General features: G+C 45.4%; 1 protein-coding gene across 2 annotated transcripts; it reads right to left on the reverse strand.

Moving 5' to 3' along the window:
- Window positions 1-510: 510 nt before the first annotated feature.
- LOC105678341 (protein groucho-like) lies at window positions 511-25,286 on the reverse strand. Of its 2 annotated transcripts, none has more exons than XM_067357923.1 (12): window positions 25,135-25,286; window positions 13,933-14,030; window positions 13,227-13,290; window positions 11,415-11,459; window positions 10,095-10,229; window positions 8,285-8,570; window positions 7,228-7,253; window positions 4,833-4,979; window positions 3,763-4,364; window positions 3,198-3,473; window positions 2,491-3,094; window positions 511-1,749 (listed from the first exon to the last, which is right to left on the reverse strand). In XM_067357923.1, the coding sequence occupies exons 1-12, from the start codon at window positions 25,156-25,158 to the stop codon at window positions 1,642-1,644; spliced, it is 2,415 nt and encodes an 804-aa protein (XP_067214024.1). In that variant the 5' UTR covers window positions 25,159-25,286; the 3' UTR covers window positions 511-1,641. The 2 variants fall into 2 exon arrangements, with proteins under 2 accessions (XP_067214024.1, XP_012233015.1); XM_012377592.2 differs by lacking the exon at window positions 25,135-25,286 and adding an exon at window positions 20,800-21,166.
- Window positions 25,287-25,669: the final 383 nt, after the last annotated feature.

The raw sequence follows: 25,669 nt of genomic DNA on the forward strand, positions 1-25,669 counted from the left end.
GTTTTCATGACAATCGCAAAACCGTCAGCACGCCGCCCGCGCGAGCGGCGGTGACCGCTCTTTTTTTTTGTTTTTTATTGGCGAAATAGTGTCGTAATTTTCATGACGATCCGCCGCCGCCGCCGCTGCCTGCCGCCCGTTGCGCCGGCATGCAACTAAATATTGTTGATGCCTCTTTTTTGGCGCTAACAACATTCACGTGGATAGAGTAACGAGTGGTCCTTGTTTTTTATTTCCGCCGACACCTGCCCGCTGTATGCGCAACCCCGATTTTTATCGGCGTGCCGGCCACTAATCATTTTGTTTTTACCGGAACGACCGGTCATCTCGCTGTTTCGTCTCCCTTCCCTCGATTACTAGATTTTCACGTGTTCATGGAAGTCCCAAATGCCGAATTATGTCGACGCGTTAAAAAAAATTAATAGCAACGAAATGCGGTATTTCAAAAATACAAAGAGATATAACTCGTGAGATTTTGGAGTTGTTATCAGGATTAAATGAGATACAGTCTTATTTATTATATGGCATTTATTGATCGATTCTCTCGTGTTTTTTTTTTTTATTTCGACGTATTTTTACAATTTTTATACCTATCCTCTCATTCTTAGAAGAAGTAAAAAAATATCACGGTGTACTTAAAACCTGCTATTTACAAAATGTACAGACAAAGACGGGAATAATTACAGTTAAAGAGCGATTGTGCGCGCGTCAGTAGAAACGGATTTCGATCTGGACGCGTGTAAAACACGAAACAACCGACAGTAAAAGCTGTAAGTACAAAACGGCTTTTTTCCAAGATTGCGAGCTGTGAACTTTGATAGCTCAGGTTTTAAATGTAAACCAAATATAAACCAATATCATTTCCATGTGAGACCATTTAACGACAAATTTTGTATTTACGAGACGTTCTAATCAATTTTCAAAATTAACTTCTTATGCCACTGATTAATTTACATAATATTCTAATATAAATATTAAAATTATTATTTAAATATAAATATTTTTTCATATATATTATATATATTGCAATATATATATTAATATATAGCAATATATATATATATTATAAACATTTAAAGTATTTATACTGGAATATATGTATTGTTAGATACAAATTATCATATGCATATAAAATCATAGGTATATAAAAATTAATTTGTACATTTATTTTGAATACATAATTTAATGAAGAGAATATTAATATTATTTTATTTACAATTGAGAATAAACACAAAATTCTTTTAAACAATTTTAATCATTTTTTCATCTTAGTGAAAAAATATTTTCGAGAGCGTGTTATTAAAAGAAACAAATTTTTTATTTATTTTAATAGTCTCACAGGAAATAATATTATTGATCGCTATGTTCTTATTGTATACTGTTTACGTCATGTACTGCAGTCTTAAGTACATTTTTAGATTTTTCATTCTTTATTGCAAGTGTGCGGTTATTAAAATTCGGAAAATCACGAATCTTTCGTGTCCGTTTGACTCGGCCTTCGCACCGGCAATCTCACTTTCTTGTCAACGAGCAGATAACAACAACGATAACAAAAGGAACAACAACAGCGATATCACGTTATTCGACATAACGCTTCCGAAAGAACTCGTCGTTTCCAGGAGACAGCCAGTTGATAGCATTTCAGTACATGACCTCATAGACGGTGGCCTTCTTGTCGCCAGAACCGGTGACGATGTACTTGTCATCCGTCGATATATCGCAACTGAGCACCGACGAGGATTCCTTCGACTGTAAATATAATCGACAAACACATCGTCGAGTGAGCATGCGATAACATTTATACAGCGCGACAAGAGCGAGTAAGAAAGAGAGCAAAAGAAAAAAGGAAAAAAAGCGTGCAAGATAGAACGTTATAAAAATTCGAGTGTTGGAGCTCGTTTGCTCGTTTTATGAAACGTTAAAAACGTAAACATATTTACGAGCCGCTTCGTCAGATATCTATTATTATTCCGCCGCATCGAATTCCGCTCGATAACGAAATCGCGCGTTCAGCGAGCGATTATTCATTAGCTTTTATAAATCAGGCTTTTTTGCTTAGCGAGTCACGATTCGATGGCTCGGTTTATACCGCGTAATTATATAGTTCCTTAATGAACTGTTTCGCGATCGTCCCCAGCGCCTCGTCCCGCCGTCTTGTCTCGCGCGTAACACCGTGCTTATTCTCCGCGTGAAAGGTGCGAAGGTAATTTGTGTAATTTGCGCGTCGAACATGCAATAAGCGCGGACGGCTTCAGAATTTAAATGTCGACAAAAAAGTTTTGCTCGTATTTTCTTATTATTTCTAAGATACTTTTGTGAATGAATCAAAAATAATTATTGCGCACGGTTCGTATAGTTGAAAGAATTGGCATGCCTTTTAGATTTTAAAAGATTTCACGTGAATTATATCATTCCAAGACTTCTTTGATCGCATTAACTTGCGAAAATGAGAAGCGACGAAGGGAGGATTAATTAGCTAAGCACACTAACCTGGAATATCGATGCTCCATAAGGCGTACGCCACGCATTCAGTATATTATCTTTCCCGGTGGAAACGAACCATTTACCGCTGGAAGCGAACCTCAAGGACAGCACACAGGATTCATGAAGATGCAGTTGGTACTTGTCCGTTTTCGTGGCGTGCAATACTTCGACAGTCGAGTTCTCCATACCGACCGCTAACCACTCGCCGGTAGGACAATAGCCGAGAGAAAATATTTGTGACGTGAAGTCGTGCTGTTGCAATTGTCTGCCCTCGCGAAGATCCCACGAACGAACAGTGTTATCCAAACCTCCAGTCCACAGTTTTGAACCGTCTGCTGATATATCGATACATGAGGCACCATCCGTGTGACCCTGGAATTGTCTAACAAGGGCTTGATTTTGTAAGTCCCATACAGCGATATTGCCGTCGCTGCAACAGCTAAAGCAGACTTTAGAGTCAGGCGAGATCGCTAAAGCGTAACACGCCGGTGCAGACGAGGTCAATTCAGCCTTGATTCTCGGTGTGGGACTCGCCAAATCCCAAATGCTCAGCTGACTGGCCTCCCCGCCAACTATTAAAGTTCTGCCGTCCGGAAGTAACTTCACTGATCTGTGTTGAGAAAAAAAAAACGCGAAGCGACAGTTTTAGCACAGGAGCGTAATGAGAGCGTAAGCGCGCTTCATGCATTAATTTCGATCGCTCTCTTACTAACCTGATATAATTATCTCGCTGAAGACAGTCAAGTTGCGAGACTGGTTTGACGGAACTAATACCCGGCTGGCTAATATCCCATACCTTTACGCAGCCTTTGCCGCCGGTGTAAACGTACTTGGTCGGATTAGAGATCGTTACGGCGCACACCACCTCGCCGTGATTCAGAGTATTAATCTGACGCGCGAGATTCGGTATACCCGAGCCGGCAAGAGCGTCCTGCGGGAACGGTACTAGTTGTGCCTGGCCGTCGCCCGAGACGTGGTAGCTGTACGCACTGCGAAATGCCGTTCCGTTGAATGATTACAACAAATTTCTCACAGTTTCCATCAATGTTAATTATATGCGATATCGCGAGTTTAGTCATAAACCAAATTCACATTAATCGATTAAGTTGACTTGCAATTTAAAGGAAATTAGTATCTCCTCAATTAATTTGATCTTATTTTTTCATTATAAGAGTCACGTTAGTTCCACGAAGTTGAAAAACATAAATTTCTATTCGACTCACGCCTTGTTCATTTCTTGCTAGAATCTGAAATATTAAGATGGACTTGGTTACTCACGGTTTGCCTCCAGGTATTGCGATAGATCCCACGGGGGCTCTCATAGCCGAGTGAGGATCGTATATCTGCTGTAGCGAGGCGGGCGGTCTCGGCGTCGCGTAACCGTTATAGGCCATCATGTCGACGTGCGGATGCTGACCAGCGGCCGCCGCGAGATTATGCGGTGGACCGGGCGCATAATGCATCGAACCGGGATAGGTGACTGGTGGTGGCGGTATAGCGCCAGGCGGTACTGATGGGCCTTGCAGCAATTTACTCGGGGTTGACGACTTTATACTGTTGCTGATCACCACCGCGGCTCCCGAGGTCGGCGTAAGCGGCTTCGATATCGGTGTCGCCGGCTTCTCGCGGTCCTCCACTTTCTTGGCCGAGGGCGTGCTAGCGTTGCTACTCGTGCCACTTCTGGGCGAGTGCGGTGGCGCTAACACATCCTTCTTCGCTACATTTTGTATGCCGGAAGAACCCAGTGACGGCACCACAACCGAGGAAATCTTATCGATGCCGTTTTCGCGCGGTGACGTAGCACCATTCACCACTGGACTCCCAGGACCATCACTTGCATCATCTACGATTAGATCTTGGTCGCTCTTCTCGCCGTCGCTCTGCGAAAGAATGATCGCGCGCGATTAAATGTATTTCTCAAGGCAACCATTTTTTTTTTCTTATTAGAGTAACATTATGTAGTGATGGACTGCCATATTAATGTTTTCAAGGAATATTGTTCAAGGAAAACCGGTTAAAAGTTTTTATGATAATTTTAAAGGAACGTCGTGAACGAAACAAAATAAATTTGAAGAAAAAGAAAAATTTCAAATTCCTTTCAACAAAAAAGTTAACAAAGTTAACAGTTAAATGTAATGTATTTGAATAACAATTCCACAGATCGATATTGCGTCTTCAAGATTATAGTTATTGATCGCTAAATATTGGCTACCATCCATTTACAACGACAATAAAGATTGAACAGTGTTCCGAGAATAGCTAATAATTGCACGGTTTATCGTACGGACTTGGCTTTGTCACGATTCTTAAAGTACGAACGAGTTAATCTTTTTTTATTAAGCACTTACGTGTACGACGTCCTTATCGTGATCCTTCTTCATCTTCTTTATCGTGTGCATCGAGTGATCGTGGTGATTTTGCGAGTGATGAGCGTGAGTGATCTCCTGCGGTGTCCGTGATCGACTGTACTTGTCAGCGGGCGATATCGAGCTTCTCTGTAAAACGCACAGAGGTAACGATGCTTTTATCTTACGCAAAAGCGCAGCGGTATGTTCCGCCGTTTACGATTGCCAGGAAAGCATCGGAGCATCGAAGTCGCGAAGTGGATTCCCGATATTCCCTTACAACGTTCGATAGAAAAACTTAGAAGAGAGAAACTTTAAGAGGCAGATTCGTGTTCGCAATACGCGATAAGCTGTATATAGTAAATCGATTTGCGATATGGAACCGAAGACGCATCGCTCAAACGAAATACGGGCCTCTCTCGCCCCCTCCCCACTAATCCCGCGGATCTTGTTAATCTCGTTTAACAACAGACACCACGTGGGGCAAGTACAGGCGGGAACAACGGATTAGCTACATATTCCCTGTTGGCGCCGACGAACGTGACAAAACCGTAATTACCCGCGTCGACGCGGGTTATTATCAATCGTCACGCGAACGCCCCGACGATAATCGATTTCGACTTTACCCTACCGCCCGCCCGCCCGCCCCCGGATACATCCACTCGTTGTGTAACGTATTAAAATGTAACTTCCAGCGGCATTGCGTCGTGTCGATTTTTCACCTATGACGCGCTTCAATGAAATATCAATTTAGGCAGGCGTATGGAAAGCGCGAAGCACGAACGCGCGATAATATCCACGGCCGATGGCCGTATTCCGCAAGATTCGCACGGGATCTAATATTGGCGCGCGTCTCGGCGATAAATTCCCGCAAATTTCTACACGCAGGGGGAAAAGTTGGCGTCTTGTCGCGCGGGCCTGCTCATCGGTCAATTCGTAATGGAGCGTAATGGAATTCGGGAACGGAGGCGAGAGAGTGTGTGCAAACGAACGAGGAGACGGTCGAAAGGAGGAAAAGACGGAAAGAACGAGGCGCGCAGCACACGCGGACCGGCTGCGAAAGCCGATAATGATTATAGAGTGTGCACACCGGCGTGACGCGACGAAGCGCCGGAGGGGGATGAAGAAAAGCAGCGAGAAGAGCTAGGAAGGGGAGAAAAAGAGGCACGATCGTGCGGTGCGAGAGGGCGGACGGCCCCAAGGAAAGTGGTGCCCCGGCGTCGGCACGGACGGAACGGGCGCGAGGAGAGAAGAAAATAGAATGGCGAGAGGCGGAATGAGAGGGCGTCGATGGGCGTTTCGCGGCCCCGCGATGATTACAGGCTCGGCAAACCCGTAATACAAGATATACCCTTTCCTCTCCCCCCCCCCCTCAACGTTATTCTTTCTCGCCTTCTTTCGTCTCGACCACGACACGGCGAGACTCGCCGATTTTGCCGATGTAGACGCGCGACGTCTCTCCACGATAGGAAAGGATGCGTTCCATTTTTAGAAGTTTAAAAAACTGTTAGATTAACCGACCGCTTGACCGCTTGTACGTGACGAACCTCATTGTGTTGCCGCGATTTTTGCGGCAATTAACCGTCTCGCGCGCTTGGATTTCAAAGTAAAAATTACAAGTGCGCAGAATTTAAATGTGATTAAAGAAAAGGAAACACGGGAGTTGCTTCAAGTTATGCAAATAGCTCGGTGGAAAAAAATGATGCCACCTCTTTTTCCTATTCACGCCACTTTACGCCTCTCCTCGCGCCTACAGGCCATACGCGCGTCGGTCGAAAGTATAAAATGCAATCTACAGCACGCACTCGTACGCGAAGTACGCTGAAGCAGCGCTCGTTGTACTCTTGACGCGCGCGCGAGTCAAGTTACACGCGCGTAATGTGCGTGTAATACACGAGGCCGCAATAAGTGTCATTCGGTCGAGTGTACGTTGTACAAGCCGTACGCGTTTCACATATATACACCGTATAACAAAATATATGTCACTTCTACAATGCGCAGCAAACAATCTTTGTAAAACGTTTCATTAACTTTTGCAAAACCGAAGAGACTCTATTATGTTTCTGAATCGTTTATTTTGCAAAATGTAACTTTTATTGTCCAGACTAATATTTGTTCTGCAATAGCAATGCATGAATGAAAACATTAATTTATGTTTGATAAGTTATAATTAGGATTTTAAATTTGAAAAGTTGGTTAAATCGTATGTCATATCGATTGAATAATTTTCTATACTTTAATAACATCGCTGAAACATCGAGACGCCAATGTAACCAATCTAACGATCGTTTGCGTTGCTAAAATGAGAATTGTCCGCGATCTCATTGAGATTCATAACATTTCAACATTGCAAGTTAAACAAACCATCGTAGATAAACGAGGAAAAAATGTTACTTACATGTCTCTCCTCCGTCGAGCTCAGACCTGAAAGCAAACAAATGTGCATGCGATAATGTCAGCTGTAAATCTGAAGACCGAGAGAACGGTGTCTAAGAATATTTCTACATTATTTACTAGACTACCGGACGGCTTCATTGCACACTTAAATATTTTAATTTTATAAGTCAACGATCCGGTGTGTTATATAAACGTATACCTTCGTCGATAAGATGCGAGGAGAAATCGCGCGGGAGCGATCGAATATCGAGTAGTATTGCGCATCGATAAAATGTTAATAACGCGCCGCGTCGTAAAACGACGGGCAGTAGCCATCGTTGAGAACGAGGGGCGGAGGGGGGTCGCCCGGGTGGCGCCCATATAAATGATCTTCATGCATATTTATATGCGCGCTTTTCGCTAAAAACCGCCGCTAGCGCGTCCGCTAACAGGGTGACACAAACACGTTCGCTCCGCCGAAAGCGGATACCCGTAATAAAGCGCTTTGAACATTTCCCGACCGAGGTGAGAGACACAGAGAGAAAGTGTGAGAGGAAGACAGAGAGAGAGAGAGAGAGAGAGAGAGAGAGGTAGGAGCCGTCGAGAGTATATATGTTACACCCTCGCGCCGATCTCCGCTAACTCTGTAACGGCAGGCAGCGTTCGCTCTCGCGCGCGGGGTATACGTTAAATCGAACGTGACCAGCGGTCGAAATTTCGCCCTTCGTTAGTTTTCCCCTTTTCCCGTTCACCGCGTTGAACAATAATCACGTCGATCGCGTCAGTCGCGAAAAACAAAAATATATAAGCCGGAGTTTGGCTAACGCGCCGTTCCCAATTAAACAAAATTAACGCGACGCGCTGTCTTTCGAACTGCAAAGTGCTGAATAATATAAAATAATGTGTCAGTGAATAATTGTATAACGATCAAATTTTATCAAGAGAAAAATTAATTTCTATATATCCTAAATGTTTATCGGCGAATACGGCGACTGAAAGACTAGATTGCCGGACACTGGGTATAGAATCACACGTCACCGCATGTCAAAGCTAGACATTGCCAGATATAGCCGACTTACCGCCGTTGCTCTTGAGATCGTCCGGTTGACCGCGATGGATATCCGCCTTGCCGAGCATCGACAGAGAATGCGCGGCGGTGGTCGTGCAGGGGGTCGCGGCAGCCGCCCCGGGCGTCAGTCCGAGACCGAGCAAAGCCGCGGACGCGGAAGTCGGCACCGGAAGCCCGGGAGGGGCAGCTGGCCCCAATCCGGGAAGTCCAGGTAAACCCGGATGAGCAGCTATCGCTCCCGGCGGTATTTGCTGAGCGTGCATTTGCTGAAGGATCCGCGGTATGTCCCTCTGTTGCTGTAACCGCGTATGCAAAATAGGGTCCATATAAATCGATCGTCTATCATGTGTACGTGTGTGTGTGATTTCATGGTGTACGAAAAGATTTACAAGGCCGATTAACAATAACGATGAATTGCCTTTGACTGTATAGCGGGAAAAACTTGTTATGTAAATTATTTAAAATAAAATAGAAAAAGCGTAGTTGGAAATATAGTTGCTAAAATATTTGATATCGCAAGTTTGGATAATGTTAAAAAATATATCGCTTCGTGAAATACTCGCGAAAAATATGTACGCTGCTGCTGATCGCGGAATTGAAAAATCGTCCAACCCTCGCGGACGCGATACACATCGAAAATCGCGGCGTTCGTCCCCGGCGTGAAACGAAACGTAATAGTCCCAAACGAGGTTTAACGCGCCGTGAATAATACGCGCAACGTGTTAGCGGGGGAAGGGGGGGGGCTGGAGGAAACAGCGGGACGAGAGAAGGATCGGAACCCCGCCACCATCATCGCTTTTCGCCCGAGGTGAGCGGGAGGAAGATGAAATAGGGACGGGGGGAAATCGGGGTAGGAGGACTATACGTTCCTCGCGCAGTGTTATTAAACGAAATATTGATTCAACCTCTGTTTACCGAATAATACATATTCATGAGGGTTAGCGCTTCTGTCTATTTGCCTTCATCCTCCCTTCGGCCTGCGCCGCACCCTTTCCCTCCGCACGTTTTGTGTGCATCACTCCCGCCACCCCGTACTTTCCCCATCGTACGCGATCCCTTCGTCAGGAACCCCTCTCGACAGGCTGTAGCACACTAGCACGCTAATTATATTCCGCGTAACAGCGACGCGCGTCGCGTAATGACAGATTGGCGAGATTGCGGTTCGTGTCGCAATGACCTTGCCCGAGCGATCGTGTTTTTTGCGCTTTCACCGTCATAAAGTCTCGATTAGGTGTATCCGCAAATAAAATTAAGCGAACGTTTTAATTTAGATCGAAGAATACGCTTGACAAAGTATGAATTGCGAAAGATATAGCACAGCTCATAAATACAACAGAGAAATGTTGAAATAACTTTTTTTTACTTGTCTGTGATTCAACATAATTGTTTGGGGCTTAACGAGAATTTTGTTTATACATTAGTTCTCTTGCGCGTTGATTCAAGTTTAAACGATAAGCTTCTTTCAACGCGCAAAGCCGTACGTTTGTTCCGCTGGTAGTATCCACAAGGCTGAGAAATTATTCGAGTCATGCACGCGAGAATCAACTGGGAACTCAATTATACGCGACGCGGCTGTCGAATGCCAATCTCGCGTTTCGACCGCGCGCGCAATTGTGCTTATCGCCGCATGTGAATACATAGCCATAGGTACGAAATAAAGAAAGGAACCTGGGAATCGGAAATAACAAGTACAAAAATAGTAACCGAAAGAGAAGAATGCACATTTCCATCCCTTCGCAATGGAAGGTTGAAAAATTCGCGAATAATTTGGCCAATTTTGTGTGTATGTGTCGTTGTGTCACATTCGTGTAGATACTTACAATTATGGTGTTTAATTCAGGCACCGTAATATTCTTCGCCCTGTCAACCGCAGAGTGGACTTGTTGTTGATGGTCTTGAGAAAGATACGGCAAAATTTGGCCGATAATAACATTCATTCTCTTTATTATCTCCGTCTGCAAGAGCAAAAAATATCCATCATATGCGAAATATGATAGAAAATAAAATGGAAAATAATTACAATAATATATTGAGAATGTATATGCAAATACAATCTGATATATGTTTGATATAAAATAGCAATAATAAACAATTTGATATTTATTACGAGATACGTCGCCAATTTTACAAATTAACAAAAATCAAAATTCGTGCAGAGACTTTATCCGACAACATTCCGAATCTATAAAGGGATCCTTCGCATATTTTCGATATCGCAAATGTGTTCAGCCGATGGCTCGACAAGCGGATTAGAATTCTCGGAAGCGAGATAGAATGTTGAAGGCATCGGCGCGCGAGTAGTAGTTCGGGTCCAGCCTCGGTCCCAACATCTTCCCGGCGATGTCTCTCAACGGACGGAGAAACGTGTCTCGAGTGAGTAATGAAAGCGCGAGTTAGACGGCGGCAGCCCGATGCTTCGTCGTCTTAAACGCGCGAGTAACGAGCGAGGCTTGGCTACATATCTCTAACCATGCGATGCGCTGTCAACAGGGCGTTCCTCTATTTTCGTCGCGTCCGCGCGCGGTCTATGGTCGGATAATCCCACAGTGTGTATATACATTCCGTCCAACATTCCGAGAATAAAGCACTCGCGAGCGGCGCGAACGTAAGATATACGAATAATGAGACGTATTTACGGGGCTTTAAGCCCTCTCTCTCGCCGACGCAACGATTCGAGTCCGCCTTTCGTGCGAATTTCGAGACGGCATTTCGCCGTTATTCGAACCTAGCCCAACATCTAACAGCTTTTGTCAGCCATTAGATCGTAGAGATAGATTAGATAGATAAATAAGTTTACTTTTTTTCTAGAATCTCTTAAACCACACAGAGAAAAATTACAGAGTCTTCTTATCGATAAGATAAATAATCGAAAGTGTATACAAGATTTATAAATAACATATATCACAATGAATAAAACCTACAACTAGAAAGTAGAAGTAAAATATTTCTACAAGATAATAAATATAAAATGTAATGAAAAGCAAATAATGAAATCGATATGTAAAAGCAAATAACGAAATAAAGAAAATGATAATCATAGTGTCAGCAATACGTGTTAATAACAAATAGAAAATAAAATTCAGGAAAAAGAAAAGTCAAATTTTTGTTAACAATTAGCTAAAAAATTGTTTCAGACTCACGTGTTTTTGCACTTCTACACTTAGGCCGTAGGACATCTCGTAATACTGCAAAAAAAAATGTCTCATGATATATTTTATTAATCAATTCGATATAATTGACATATCTCTTAGAAATAGGGAAAATTCTTCGAGATGAGCAATTCCGTCATAAACCGAAGATTTTTCGCGAGTCGTTCAACGATCGATTTAAGCGGCGTACAGGGCTGCGTTTCAGCCGTTACGCCAACGTGTTATTAATTATCGTTAATCGCGATAACGCACTCGGGTCCATCGGTCGAGTGTGCTTGAGAGAAACCGGCCGTTGCAGTTGCAGTTGCGGAGAGAGAACGCGCGCGCGTGAGAAATGCGAGACGGGGAGGCGAGCCCGCGTGTAAACGCGCGCCAGGCGGGTTACAGGTTCTTAATTTTACGGACCATTAGCCCGGTAATTACACGGGCGAATTAATTGCACCGTAAGTAAGTTATTTCACCCGGGAGATAGACACAGCGAGAAGTAGACGGCGGCGGCGGAGGAGATAGGGATGAGGTAGGGTGCTGGAAACGAGTATCGGGGGGGATGGAGTGCACGCTAACGCGGGTTGTTGAGATCAGTTGGTTGCAGCAGCGGCAACAGCATCGGACCAATGGCACACTCTTTCCCCGGGGGCAATAGCGTTCGTTACGGCGGCGATGCAACGTCCTTAACGCGCGTTAACGAGGCCAGTGCGGCGCGGCGAAGAGAGAAAGAGAGCAAGAGAGAGAGAAAGGCACTCGTATCAAATGGACTAAGCAGAGATTAATTGCGTTTAAACTCTCCACGCCGATTAGGTCGACGCGAACGCGGCGCGCAGCCACCGGCGAATTAAAACGGTAACGATAAATCGACGCTACGGGCGTAAAACTCCAACATCGCGTTTTCGATTTAATTACCGCGTCGTTCGGTCGGCGCTCAATAAAGAGATAAATAAACGGCTAACAACGTGGATGCGGACGTTGTCAGGCGTCGCCGCGCGATTTCGAAATTGTTGCCAATTCGCAAATGCGGCGGAGAAAATTTTAAGCCCGTTCTTTTTAATGCACTTTGGCATTATCTTTAATTGTTCTCTCAATTCCGTCACAAAATAAATTCAAGCTCCTTTGCAGAGCGAGGAAGCTATTTTTCTCTTTCTCCGTCTCGCGGGACCCGCAAGTCCATAAATAACTCTCCGTCGCGGTGTGCTCGTTTTTTTTTTTGTTTTTTTTTTTCCTTTTTAGTTGTCGCGCCGTGGGAGAGCGCGACGGTGGACCGATCGCGGGATGCGGGAAGGCAGAGGTGAGGCGAGGAGACGCTCGAATATTAACGAGCTGTGGACCGCTGTCGCCGCTGCCGCGACCTAACAGCGTATTACTTCGTCATTAAATGTGCGAGACAGCTGCGCGCGCGCGTGTTGTAGACTAATTCGATGAGAGCCACTGGCTCTTAGAGTCATTAGCTATGCACAGTAGGTGCGCACGAGCGCATACATAGATATATATATATATATATATATATATATAGATGTATATATAGATATATACATCTATAGTATACCCGACTATGCTACGGCGCGACGTAACGAGCCAATGTAAAGCCCGGCCCGGCCCCGGCTTGGAGGATGCAATTAATGCTAAGAAGCCGAGGTGGTTTAGCGGTCGAGCGAGCATGATCATTCTGGATAAGGAAGGCGAAAGAGAGACGGAGAGGAAGAGCGCGATAGAGAGGGATAGAGGGAGGGAACACAGAGGCAAGAGGCAGTTGAGGGAAATGTCTAACCGGCACGTCTAACTTTACGACACAGCAGCGATTGCACTCACCATTACGTAGTGTCGCTGAATCTCGATCTTCTCGGAAGCCAGTTTCTCGCACTCCAACTTCAACCTGCGGAAAGAAAGAGAGATGAAAAACGCGTCGTGAAACGCATGCGAAAACAGTTGAGACGGACACGCTCGAGCGAACTGGTGAATTGAGAAAGAAAGAAAGAGGGAGAGAGAGAGAGAAGCGGGAGAATGCGAACCGCGAAAACCGCGTTCGTCGCGAATAGAATATGCTCCGTACGTGGCGAGCGAAAAGAAAAAAAAAAAGAGGGAGAAAAAGAAAGAAGCCTCCGTCGGACAACGAGAAAAGTTTCGATCCGCGAGAGCTGCTGAAAAATGCAAGGCCCGTCTTCCCGTGTTCCCGTGTAACTCGGAGCTCGAAGAGTTCGTATATTCGCGAGCTGCCATTACGTATCCCGTCGTGCAACTACATTGTAGATAGCGTGCACTTCCGAGCGCAGCTGCGCTTGTTCCCAGACCTTTTTTTTTGCCCCGCGTAGTACGAGCTCGCTATATCCTTACGCGCGCTTCCGCGTAGGGCAAAAATAGACGAAGAGAAAAAAAAGAAGGACGAAGAGTTCGTCGCGCGCGAAACAGGAAAGCGCTCGCGGCTTCTTCTCCGGCGACGCCAATATCGCGATATCGTCGCAATAAAAGAAAGGGGGAGAAAAAGAAGGGAGAAAAAAAATCCATCGTCGATACTCACGTGTGATACTGCGTCTGCAGGTAGTTGAACTCATCCTTGATCCTGTCGCAGTATTCGGCGACCGTGATCTTCATCGGCTGACCGGGCTGCGGCGGGCCCTGCAAAGAAGAGAGTTGCGGCGGTTAGTCAATTTAATCAGTATCAGATATATCGATCGCGTCCCAGAAACCCGCCGGTCGGCGATCGATTCGCGCGCGGCGGCCAGCTCTCGAGATCCACTCCCGTCCCGAATAATTAACTCCGTACAGCTGTTCGACCGCGAAAGGGCAGGGGTGCCGCCGTGCGAGCGAAAGTGATAGGAGGTCCGTAGTAGATTGGAGCACACACAGGAGGGGTGCGGAGGGACGAGGCTTGGGGTGGCGGACGGTGGATGTACGTACGCACACACGGGCGCGTACGCGATTACACGAAGCGGACCTGTGTACGGGTCGGCAATAGTCGGGTACGAGATCTCGGCCCGAGAGAGTTGCGCCGCTTGCAACGGGGGCGGTTCTCTCTCGCGATGCGCTCTCTCTCTCTCTCTCTCTCTCTCTCTCTCTCTCTGACGGCGCGCGGAGAGAGAGCAAGTGTTAATTACATGTTTGCGGTGTCCGCGAGGATTACACGCTACAACCGAAACTATGAGCCTGCGCGGTGAATCGCGTATGAATACACGTTCACGCGCGTTTACATATACGCACGCATATAAATATATATATATATATATAGTAGTATATCGTTAACGATATCCTCCGCATACATGCACGCGAGCGGATTGCTTCCTTCGGCGCTGGATCCGTAAATTGCATCACGGCGTGCAGCGACACGATATTTGTTGACAACACACGTAGGATTAACATCGTACGACCCTCATAAGCGAAGGTAATGACCACACGTTGAACTCAGCAATAAACACTTGACCCAATTCAGAGACGACAGGCGCTGTGTTGCGAAGCGTCCGGACAGTGAAGGGGTCAAAGTCGTCCTCATTGAGATATATATGTCACGCTGGAATTTCAGTCTCCGCGGACCGCTAGTGCGGTGGACGATACGACCAGTCGCGCTAAATTCTTGAAACCGAGGGTGGAACGCGCGAGACAATGGCGGCGAGCGTGAGAAGAAAGGGGAATAGCTGGATGAGCGGAGAGGAAACGGATAGTCGGATGGAGGTCGCGGCGGAGAGGAAGAGAGGAATTGCGGGAGGAGTAGAGGAGGTGCGGCGAGGGAGCGGGCGGCCAAAGGTGGCCACGACGAGGGAAGTTGCGGTTTTCGCGGTCGCCGTGGTTGCGGCTTAGGCAAATTGAGATAGTTCGCAAACCACCGACCAGCTGACCCGACCGTCACGCCAGGATGCGCCAGGATGGCACATGCCGCACGTCGTGCAGTCGCGCCGCTCGCTGAATAGTATCTCTCTCTCTCTCTCTCCCCCCCTTTTCCTTCTCGCTGAGGGTTCCAGCCGAGGATCTCGACAATCTCTCGAACAAAGCTCGCGCGCGCGTGCGCGCGGATATTATCCCCGCTCGATCATTCATAAATCTTCACCACGATATCGCGGCGATGAATTAAACCGTTACCGCGGCGGAGTGCCGATACCAATGGACGATGATATCGCGGTGCGATCGAGCACCACTGCCGGCCGGGCAAACAGCACTGTATCGTATTTGTGTGCTTAGCCCTGGCAAATGTTAGCCAGCATATCGCTTATGGTGCTTGTTGAGCGAGGGTGATGGTCGATAGTTTCCGCAGCGGCGGCGGGAAGGGTAAAGAGGCTCCGTTCGTATAAGCGGGTGGAAGTACTCGGCGTCGCGTTCGCGTCAGGTTAGCGCCGATCCGACGACGTGAACGCGGACGGACGAGCGAGCGAGCGAGCGAGCGGGCACGAACGCATACGTCGTATGTTTGTCCATCCGTCCATATAGGGCTGTTTGTCCTTGCTCTCGCTGTTTGAAGAACGTCGGGATCCCGGTCTGTGCAAACTCCTCATTATTGTGAACAGTGTACACGGGGTATAAAACGCGTGCGCGCTCGTTTGGCCCGCCGAAGTTACACGTGTCAAGTCGCGCGTCATATGAGCGCACACACGATCGTGAGTTGTTTTTTTTTCACGAACGACGTGAGTGTTGGCGCGATAAAAACGATCCGACTAGTAAAAAGTCGCTAATATTTAGGCGGCACCTTCGCGCTTCAGTTTCTCGCGACGTTTCTCAAACTCGAGTATTAATTTAATTAGTAAAATATGATTATATTAACGAGATATACGTTAATCGGTGAGTTTATATATTATTATCGCGTATTAAATCGCGTATGTTGAGTCTAAATGCGTCTGCGAGATAATGCGGTGATTTATAATGATTGAATTAACGACTGTAATCAACATAAGTCCGATTGCATCACACGTACAGCGCGTGTGTCTCTTATTTGCCATGTCGTCGTCAGTCGCCTAATTATACTTACGAATCGTTAAACAGTTTAGTGTCAATATTTTACAATGTTAAAACATTCCAGAAAATTCTCCAATGAGAATACGAACAGTTAGGCAAGTGTTTAATACCGCTTGTCGGATTCCAGATCTCTTAAGTTGAAAGATATCATCAATCAAATCACCAGTCGAATTATGATCTCGACCGTGCAGGCGTTTTTTCCAGATTGATTAGCGACGATTAATTAAATAGCTAAATACACTTTCGCGAGATCACGACAACGCCACGTTGCTTCGACGATAGAGATCTTCGTGCTCAACTAACTCCTCCGCGCTCTTACTAATTAATCCACAAGCCCAACGATGGGAAGAACCGTTTTACGGTCTCAATGAATAATCCTAGCAATTTTTCGCGGGCGTAATTGGCGCAACTTTATTTTTCATACCTTATATTCTCATAATGCGGTGTCATTCATTATAAAGGAAATTTAATTGCCGGAATAAACACGAGATAACGCGCTGATTTCGAGCTAAACGATGTTTCTCGTCGATGGCGAAAAAGTAAATTCCAAAACTGTACTATTATTCGATGATTACTACTATTTATACTTTTAGCTTACATTAGCAAAATTTATAATCCATTGCCATGTAGATAGAAACAATTTTAATAATTTGAAACTAATATATCTTATCACATTAATTTTTAATTATACTCATTTATACTCATTTATGCTCAATTTATACTCAATTAATTAACAATGTTGCGAGGTGTATTTTTTGTCGAAAAGTATAATAATTAGTGTGACAAAAATCAATAAGCTACCTATCGAAATACAAGACTTGGATAACCCTGGAGAGTCGATCCAGCCAATAGATCTGATTTCTAAGGGTCAGCCAAAAGGGACATGAGATAGTCGATTTAAAGGACTCAATGTTACAACAAGAGAGCTCCATGTATATATGTGAGTCACTGTATACGAGAGAGAGAAAGAGAGAGAGAGAGAGTGAGGAAGGGGGCGGGGGAGCGGGGCAAGTGTATCCGTTGAAACTTTCCGCCTGGGGTTTCGTAATGATCGACGGGCCGGTTTGCCCGGAAATAATATTTGTACAGCTTGTACGTAAACAGCCCTGGCGGCCCTGCAGAGTGCCAATAACCACCGCCTGTGTCAACTCGGTCAAGCACCGGAGCGTCAACGACGAATGACGACGATGGCGGCGGCGACGACGACGACGACGACGACGACGACGACGACGACGAATCGACCGAAAGCGACGAATTGTTCGATCGTTTTGACTACGACGGATGAGTAGGCCGACTTACGTTATTCGTTACCAGCTATTTTCGTCCCTCCTCAATTCGCGTCACGTGGCGCGAATTAATCCAGAGCATCGCACAGTGTGGCGCACGATTCCCCCGACAATTAGTAAATTTGTTAATGTCACGTAAATACGCGTGTGTCAATCTTCGCGCGGATTACACATGGCGATATTCTGCGGAAATCGAAAGCGTTTTGCCTCCATCGAAATTTAATTGAGCGCCTACGTTGCGCGCCGCTCTGTATTTCCGTGTGTGCGAAAATTGATATTTACGCTACGCGTAATAATAGATTGCACCTACACGGCACGGTACGTCGTCGAAAGTATGACGCATGTTGCATTTTGTTCGCGGTAATTTCGCCGTTCTCGTCGTCTGAGATTTTCGTGTGAAGAATGTCGTGTGTGTTAATGAGAAAGAGAGATGGAGGGAGAGGAAGAGAGAAGGAAGACGAGGAGGTGGCCAACTGTTTGCACGTGACGAGATTTATAATGCTCGCGCCAATTGCACGTAACACGCTTCGCTCATTCCGCGGTGTAATTCATCGCGGTGTAATTACCAATGCATATTGCGGTTCTGCGGAAGCGCGCGCGAGCGAGCGAGCCCGCGGCCCGCAAATTTCGTGATGCGTGCGCGATATCGTTCCGCCGTTTCTCCTCCTCGTTGCACCTCATCTCTTTCTCTCTATCTCTCTCTCCCTCTCGTCTCGATTTCAATTTTGTCCCCGTCTCTTCCTTCTCGTCGCGCCGGGAAATAATTACAACGGGGAGAGAGCTCGGTTGTCGTTGGCGGAACACTAATGAAATTATCATTGCGCTTGTAAAAACACGAATAAAAATTTTAAATAAATTAAAAATATAAATAGATACGTTATTTTCATATATTTATATAGGTATGTCCAAAAAAATGTACAAAAGGATATTTTCAATTAAATTGGTAGATCGTCAAAGTAATCCCATCTGCTTCAGTTTCGTTCAAAAAGCAAAGCTTACTCCGGCCTCGTCGCTAACGTGATACTTTCGAGACACACAGGAAAATAAAGTTAATACTTTAAGAGAAATTTCGGATGGGAGAAAATCTATTGCAGATTCTCAATATACCGAACACGCGCTTTGGAAGTCTTCCAGAGCGGTTCGCTGCAGTTCGCTGCGCGAAGCGGTCGGCGAAGCCAAACGAGACCGAATTCATTTTTGAGCGACGCGCTTTTTTTTCTCGGTCTGTGTCTATTTTTCCACTTTTCCGTTTGGCTTTTTTTTGCCCTGCTTTTCCGGACCAGGGGCTAGGCGCGGGTAATCATCGGAGCCGCCGTGTGCGCGATGGCAGCTACAGATATAACGTAATTGTGGATACCGGACGGGCGTAGCTGCAAACGTAAATCCCCTTTGCCCCCGAAAGCGCGATATATAGATTTATTTTCGTCGTTCGCGCACGAGCTTTTCCTTCGGCTCGCCGGGTGTTTACAGTCGAATGAAAATTTGCTCGTCGGCCAAATATTTTTCCGTCGTCACTCGGCTCGATCCGCGCGCGTTTCGCCCATCGCCTCCGCCTCCTCCTCTTCCTCCTTCTCCTCCTCCTTTTACGCACTCCTCCGCCCCGTACAACGTGGGTCAATTTCATCCGCCGCGTATTTATACGTGGATGCGCCCAGATATTTAGCGCAGGAACCTGTGCGAGCGTGCGTGCCCGCCTGCCCGGCCTGTCTGCACGCGTGCGTGCGTGACGGCGAGGGTGCAAACTATCAAGCATTAGGCGGCGGAATCGGGAGAAAAATAAATAATTGCCGGAAAGAATTTATTGGTCTAAGGCTCCACGCGCCGGTCTGGAAAATGTTAGTTTGCCACCGCTACTTTTTAATTATCTCATTACTCTGCGGGAGTGACGCTGACAGCGGAAAAAAATAATACGTGTGTATATGTGTGTGTGTGTGTGTGTGTGTGTATGTATGATAATAACTATGTGGCGAATAGATATCGGCCGATTAGCTCGAAATAACGCAGTTCATAGACACGTTGAAGTTGCGTAAGAATCGTTATTTTCTTCACGATCAATCATTACAGATAGCAGATAAATGGTGATTAATTTATTATGCGTTCAGGGATAAACTGGCGACAGATATAGAAAAAAATAAAATAACAGAAATATATTGGAATATTGTAGAGGCAAAGCTAGCAAGGAAAGTGAAGGAAACCAGCAGGTATAACATACGGGTCGAAGAGAAAAAAGGAAAAAACTGGTAGCAAATATGGTAAATACCGACAACTTTCCTGCTGTATAATCAGAAGATTTAGTCTAACACGACCAAATCATAACAATAACATTGAACATAAAATAGCCAAGAAAATCTATACGATTTTAACAAGCTGCTTTACAGACAAATCGCCAGAAATGGGAAAAATATTTCGTTGACAATGGGAACAATGAGCAGGTCAAAATTTTTACTTTTTCCGCTTCGGAGGACCGAAATCTTTGGGGACCAAAAAATTCTAATTCTAATTCTAATTCTCGAGAATTGATTGTAGATAATAATTTATTCTTATACGTTTATCACGTATTATTTTCTTTTTTTGCTCGTTTTCTACGAGAAATAGCTTATCTTTTTTTATCGAAAATTATAAAAAATTTTTCAATTACTGTTAGTATATAAATATTTTTTTAAGTGCACTGCAAATTTTTAAAATTAAAATTCTATTAAAATAAAGAGATTTAAAATAAAAAATATTACTATATTATTTCTTTGCTTCTCTGAAATTTTGTTTAAAAAAGGCCTTTTAGTTTGAATTATTTATAACTTAAAGAATAATAAATGTCTCAACATTCTTCTACAAATGTAAAATCATCTGCAAATTAACCAAAAAGATCTGCAGGCTGAAGAAGGTGCACTTACTACTAGCGGAAGATATTCTATATGCGAGTAGCAATAATTTGCAACAAATTATAAATGATTTGCATACGCAATTACTGTAGGAATCGAAATGACGAAAGAAAAGTTGGAGTTGCACAAAGTAGTATGTTCATTAAATATGCAAGGAAAAAACTTGTCATTCTTAACGCCTCTTTTAAACTTTTCGAGCGGCTTCTTTCTCAAGAGCGACCTGTTTCACATTTTCCTCGATATTATTCGTAAATAAAGAATGAAAAAATGAAGTCTATATACCGGATGTCGTGACGCTACGGCCACGGCCGCCGCTGCCGCCGCCGCCGCGTTGATACTGCTGGTAGGGTACATGCTATATCCAAAGTTCTACGTCACTACCGCGCCTCGTGGAAAGCGGTATTCTCACTGTCACTCATCACAGCCGTGGTAAATAGCGGCGGTGTTAACACACTCACACGTTCACACCGGCGTTCACAACGGTAAATCGTACGAACGCACTGTGCAACATCACACGTAGAACATTCGCGTAGCTACACAGAAATGACAAATACACAAAACAAGTATATGTCACCAATTATGACAACAACGATTACGAAATACGAAACAACCCACACTCGACGACGCGCGTGTGTCAACTGACGAACTGCCGTTGCCGCCGCCACTGCCAATCGTAGAGGAACGTCCGTCCCGCCACCTTCCGGACGCTAGGTGTCGTCCTTGTGCAGCCTCCACGTGCTTCCCATCAGGAGCTTTTCCATGGAAAGAAATGGTTTATTAATCTTCGAGAAACCTCACTTATACAATAACGTTGGAACGAATGCAAAAAGCCTTTTCGACTGGCACGTAATTGAAAAGAAATATGTCCCCTACAGTAAATCAATTTAAGAAGCGAGACAAAACGAAATACAAAGAGAAAAATGTGTTGTTCCTGCAGAAAAAGGAAGAATTATCACGCATTCCTAAGCTATCCGTTCAGTGACCAGTGGTCAACAAGTAATTCGATAGGTATAGATATTAAACTATTTTTTTCAAGATGGGTGTAAACAGTTAAGTAAAATTGAGGTGACAGGTAAAATAAAAGATAAGCTACAGAATTTCAAGAGGGACGGTATGTCTTGGAATGTATTCTTCTCTAAAGAAAGATTTGAAAAGTCTACCATTGATTTAGGAAAATTATGTAAGAATCACACAAATAAAACAAGTTGCGTCTAAAAAATGAGTATAAAGAGTCATACAGATATGACATCGATTTATTTTTATTAACATCAACGGTGTGAGGTCTTTATTTAATACGCGCATTATAATCGCCGTACATATTTCAGAAACTGTTAACCTTCACGATAGGGTCGCGTTGTTAAAAAAGAGAGGTCGTTTTATAAAAAATACCAGTTACTATCTCGCGACTTATCAACGAACTCCACTCAACCGGACGTATTATCTAAAATTGTAAGAAAGGTTTCAAAGATTACGCGTAACTGAGCAACTAAGTGACAGATAATGCTCGTGTGTCGCTGGCTCTCTGAAGGGTCCAGATTCACCCTCGCGCAAGCTTGTCAATTTTTATCATTAGTGCTATCTCGTGAAGGCGCATTGCGCAACACACGCAGTTTATAAAATGTAATATTTTACACAACTGGATCGATTTAGCGCGATGCTCGACACATACTCAAAGTGTGCCTGTTAACACGTTATTTTTGCAGGGATAAGAACGTCATACTTATCGATCTTATCAGTCTCTTTTATCACTCACTCTATTCATTTTCGAACTGTCATACTAATTTTCTAGTATCGAGTAGAGGTTTTTCCACAATCTTTCTCGAGTATCAATACCGGCTTCCGATATTTTCGTGAAAATGTTCACCGTATCATTCGTTCGTGATTATAAAAGGAAAAAATTGCCACGACAGTGGAAGAATCGATGCTTGTTCTAAAACCGCTCGCTAATCAAACGTACCTCCGAAGCGAGTCCAAATAAAATTGACGTATTACAATATGCAATAATAATAAAAATGTTGGAACGTATTTTTTTAAGGTGACACGAGATCACTCGTAATACGAAACCGCGAAACATTTAGTTTATGCGTTAAGCTCGTTTAGTTTATGCGCAAATTCGGCTCTGGCGATGATGCGCTTGTCCGCATGGCTGACGCACGATTCGCTTCGAAAAATATTTCCAGCCGAAAAACTTTGTCACTCGTCGACGATGCTCGAACCGGATACACGCAGGCGTGCATTCGTGTTTGCGCGACGAGTTGGCTCATCGAAAAACGTGTTAATTGGCATTATTCTTGCCGAGCGGTTGTAACGGCTGCCAATTGGCTCGGCCGTAAATCGGCGCGCCAATATATAGTGCTAGAGCGTCGCGACGCATAGAAAAGCGACAGCGAGCATTCTTAATATTTCCGATCTATCGTCTTCGATCTATCGCTTTTGTGTTTCCAGAATAATTCTTTACTTAGAACACTGTTTGAAGACGATCGATCGTTTATCAATCAATAATTATTTGTTTCATATCGTATTTCTTTGTTGAAATAACAAACAAGTACAATAAAATAGTCCACTTCTAAATACACACGCATATATTTAAAATGCTCGTCAGCGTACTTTCTTACGAATAGCGGATTTTTCGAAAAATTCTAAGTCGATTTTCCCTTAGCGGAAATATCGCCAATTCGGATTGAATATTCGCGTTTGCGAATATCGAGTGCCGAGATATTTGCGGTTCGAGCGAAACAAATAAGAGAACCCGCTCGCGACCCGGATGGAATATTATGAAAATGATGGAGGCGCGCACGCGGAAAACCGGAGAAGCGCAAGGAAGAAATCGCGTTACGTGCCACGTAGGCGCGATGTGGAAAAAGTTTTTGAGCTCTTTTCTCTCTCAAGCTTCATCACCGACTCGACGCTCGCTGACGACGACAGGCAGCAACGACTGTGACTCCGACTGCAAAAAAGCTCTCGGGAAAGCTCCTCGGCGCGCGTGATTACACGCGCGTACACCATTGACGTTCGCGCGCTCGTGTGTGTGTGTGTGAGTGTGTGTGTGTAGGTTTGAGCGGCTGAAAAAAAAGGTTCGTAAGCATTTTTTCGCGTCGCACGCTGGTGAAGAGGAGACGGAAAGACGACTCGTTATTAGCACCCGGGACGCCGTTATGCACACGCAAAAAAGTACGTGACTTATTTCGCACTCCCCTTTCCGTTAATATTCGCCGCGGACGAAGTATCGGCGCGGCGAGAAAAAGGTACCAAAGGGTACGTGCGAGAGAGAGACACACACCGGCCGGTTACTTCCATCCGTCAAATCCATCCGAGCGACGGGCTGCGGAAAGAGCCCCCGGTGTAGAGATCGAACCGAAGCCGGGGAACGAGAGCAAGACGATAAGGTGGTCGTCGTCGTCATCGTCGTCGTCGTCGTCGTCGTCGTCGTCGTTGTCGTCGTTGTGGAGGAATGGCGGATGGCAGAGAGGAGGAGTAGCTCGGTGGTACGCGGCGCGAAATGCTCTTCGCTGATTTCCTTCTCTAAATATGGCCGCCTTCGTGTACGCTTTCCTTCTCCCTCGTTCTCTCTCTCTTCGTGTACCGGCACGATGCCGCGCGCCGTAACCGGCCCTGCTTGCCCGAGGTTCTACTTGATTGCCAAGGCGTCTTAACCTCGGCCTCGTAGCAGCGGCAGCCAGCAGTGGTGACGGCACAAGCAGCAGCAGCAGTCCACGTGGACTTGCGGACTCCGAGACTTCGCGAGATGCGCCTATAAGAATCGCGTTCTGCCAGAGGCGGCCAATCTACGTGCATAAAAATGCCCAGCGACGTTTCGAACCGTATAAAGAGGCGTCGTCATGCGGCGAAAAAGGCCAATCCGGATGCTAGAACGGCGGCCGGCGACCAATCGCGTGCGCTCTTTCGCCGCTGCACGACAGTCGGTCGTCTAGTCCACGTGGACTCGTATACTCTACCTGCCTTTATTATGCCTTTCTACGCGCTCTTCCCCGCGACGACCGCGGCGTGTACGCGCGTGTACGTACGTGTGGACGTGGTATACGCGGTGCATACGTGGTGTACGCGCGGTATACGCGGTCGAGGATATACCTCGGCGGTGAGACAGGGGCTGAGAAGGGGGAAGGAGGAGGCTCCTATTCCCGTTGGTCTCTTCTGTTCGGAGCGCGGAAAGGAAGCTGCGACTGGAACATCATCGTCTTCGTCGCTGTGCAGCGAACACGAAAAAACATTCTCGAAGAAGCGAGAAGACGACGAACGTCACCACCGCCGTCGTTGCCGTCGTGTTTCTCCTCCGCGACCAATTAATACCGACGCCTTCCTTTCCAGATCGTTTCTTGAAATAGTACGATGTCATACTCCGGTAGCCGACGACGAGTCGGGGGAACGTTCGGTCAAGCATGTAACGATTGCCTTCTTTTCCCTCCACTTTGGTCAGGAAAGAGATATTACATCGCCTTGCGTTGTATTTGTAATTCGAAAAAGAGACGATCGGAGCCGGTCCGCATTGAACGTCGAAAAATCGCTTTACGTTTGTGCGGGTAACCCTTTGCGTCGAATCGTTGTATCGCTCGATCGCCGATAATTAAAGGTTGCTCTTACCTTATTCTATCTACCTACCATATGTATGACCGATGATACCATTCTAAGTCTGATCTCATCGATCTAACAATAAGATTCTCCAAGTTCGAGTGACCGTGATAACGAGCCGTTTCTTGCGGAAATTAAATTAGCCAATGCTTGTTTTCATCGCTGCTTGTAAATACTCGGTTATCAATGAGAAACTTGAAATCCGGTTTTCACCGGATTGCGCGCGCGCGCGCGCGAATAGTATTAACGTAAAACGAATGAAATTTATCCTTGTTGGTGGAAGATATTCGAAATCGAATTTATGAGCGGCTCGCATGTGCCAACTGAAATTCGAGTAATACCGCTCCGCAATGATTCGAGGCAAAACAAGCTAAAAATTGTGAATTATCCCCTTTCCACTTCGTCACGATTCTCGATTATGATCTCGGTAATGGCACGGTACGCTCGGACTCGTTTCCATGCTCGCGTGCGATTATGAAAATTTAATCGGCGATATCGAGCAGTTGGCGAAGGAGGTGGACCCGAGCGCAAAGAGGTCCGATTTCTCGACGGGCGTGTGATGATC

This window comes from Linepithema humile, chromosome 6 (assembly GCF_040581485.1).
Source record: "Linepithema humile isolate Giens D197 chromosome 6, Lhum_UNIL_v1.0, whole genome shotgun sequence".
Taxonomy (NCBI): Eukaryota; Metazoa; Arthropoda; class Insecta; order Hymenoptera; family Formicidae; genus Linepithema; species Linepithema humile.

What these genes read in the sequence shown, in the direction of transcription:
- LOC105678341 (XM_012377592.2), bottom strand. Translation starts at nt 20,871, where the DNA reads ATGTACCCTACCAGCAGTATCAACGCGGCGGCGGCGGCAGCGGCGGCC. An exon ending in CCGTAGCGTCACGACATCCG is followed by an intron (nt 14,031 to 20,799) that starts GTATATAGACTT and finishes TCTTCTTTGCAG; the next exon opens with GGCCCGCCGCAGCCCGGTCA. An exon ending in CAGCGAGATAATTATATCAG is followed by an intron (nt 3,095 to 3,197) that starts GTTAGTAAGAGA and finishes TTCTCAACACAG; the next exon opens with ATCAGTGAAGTTACTTCCGG.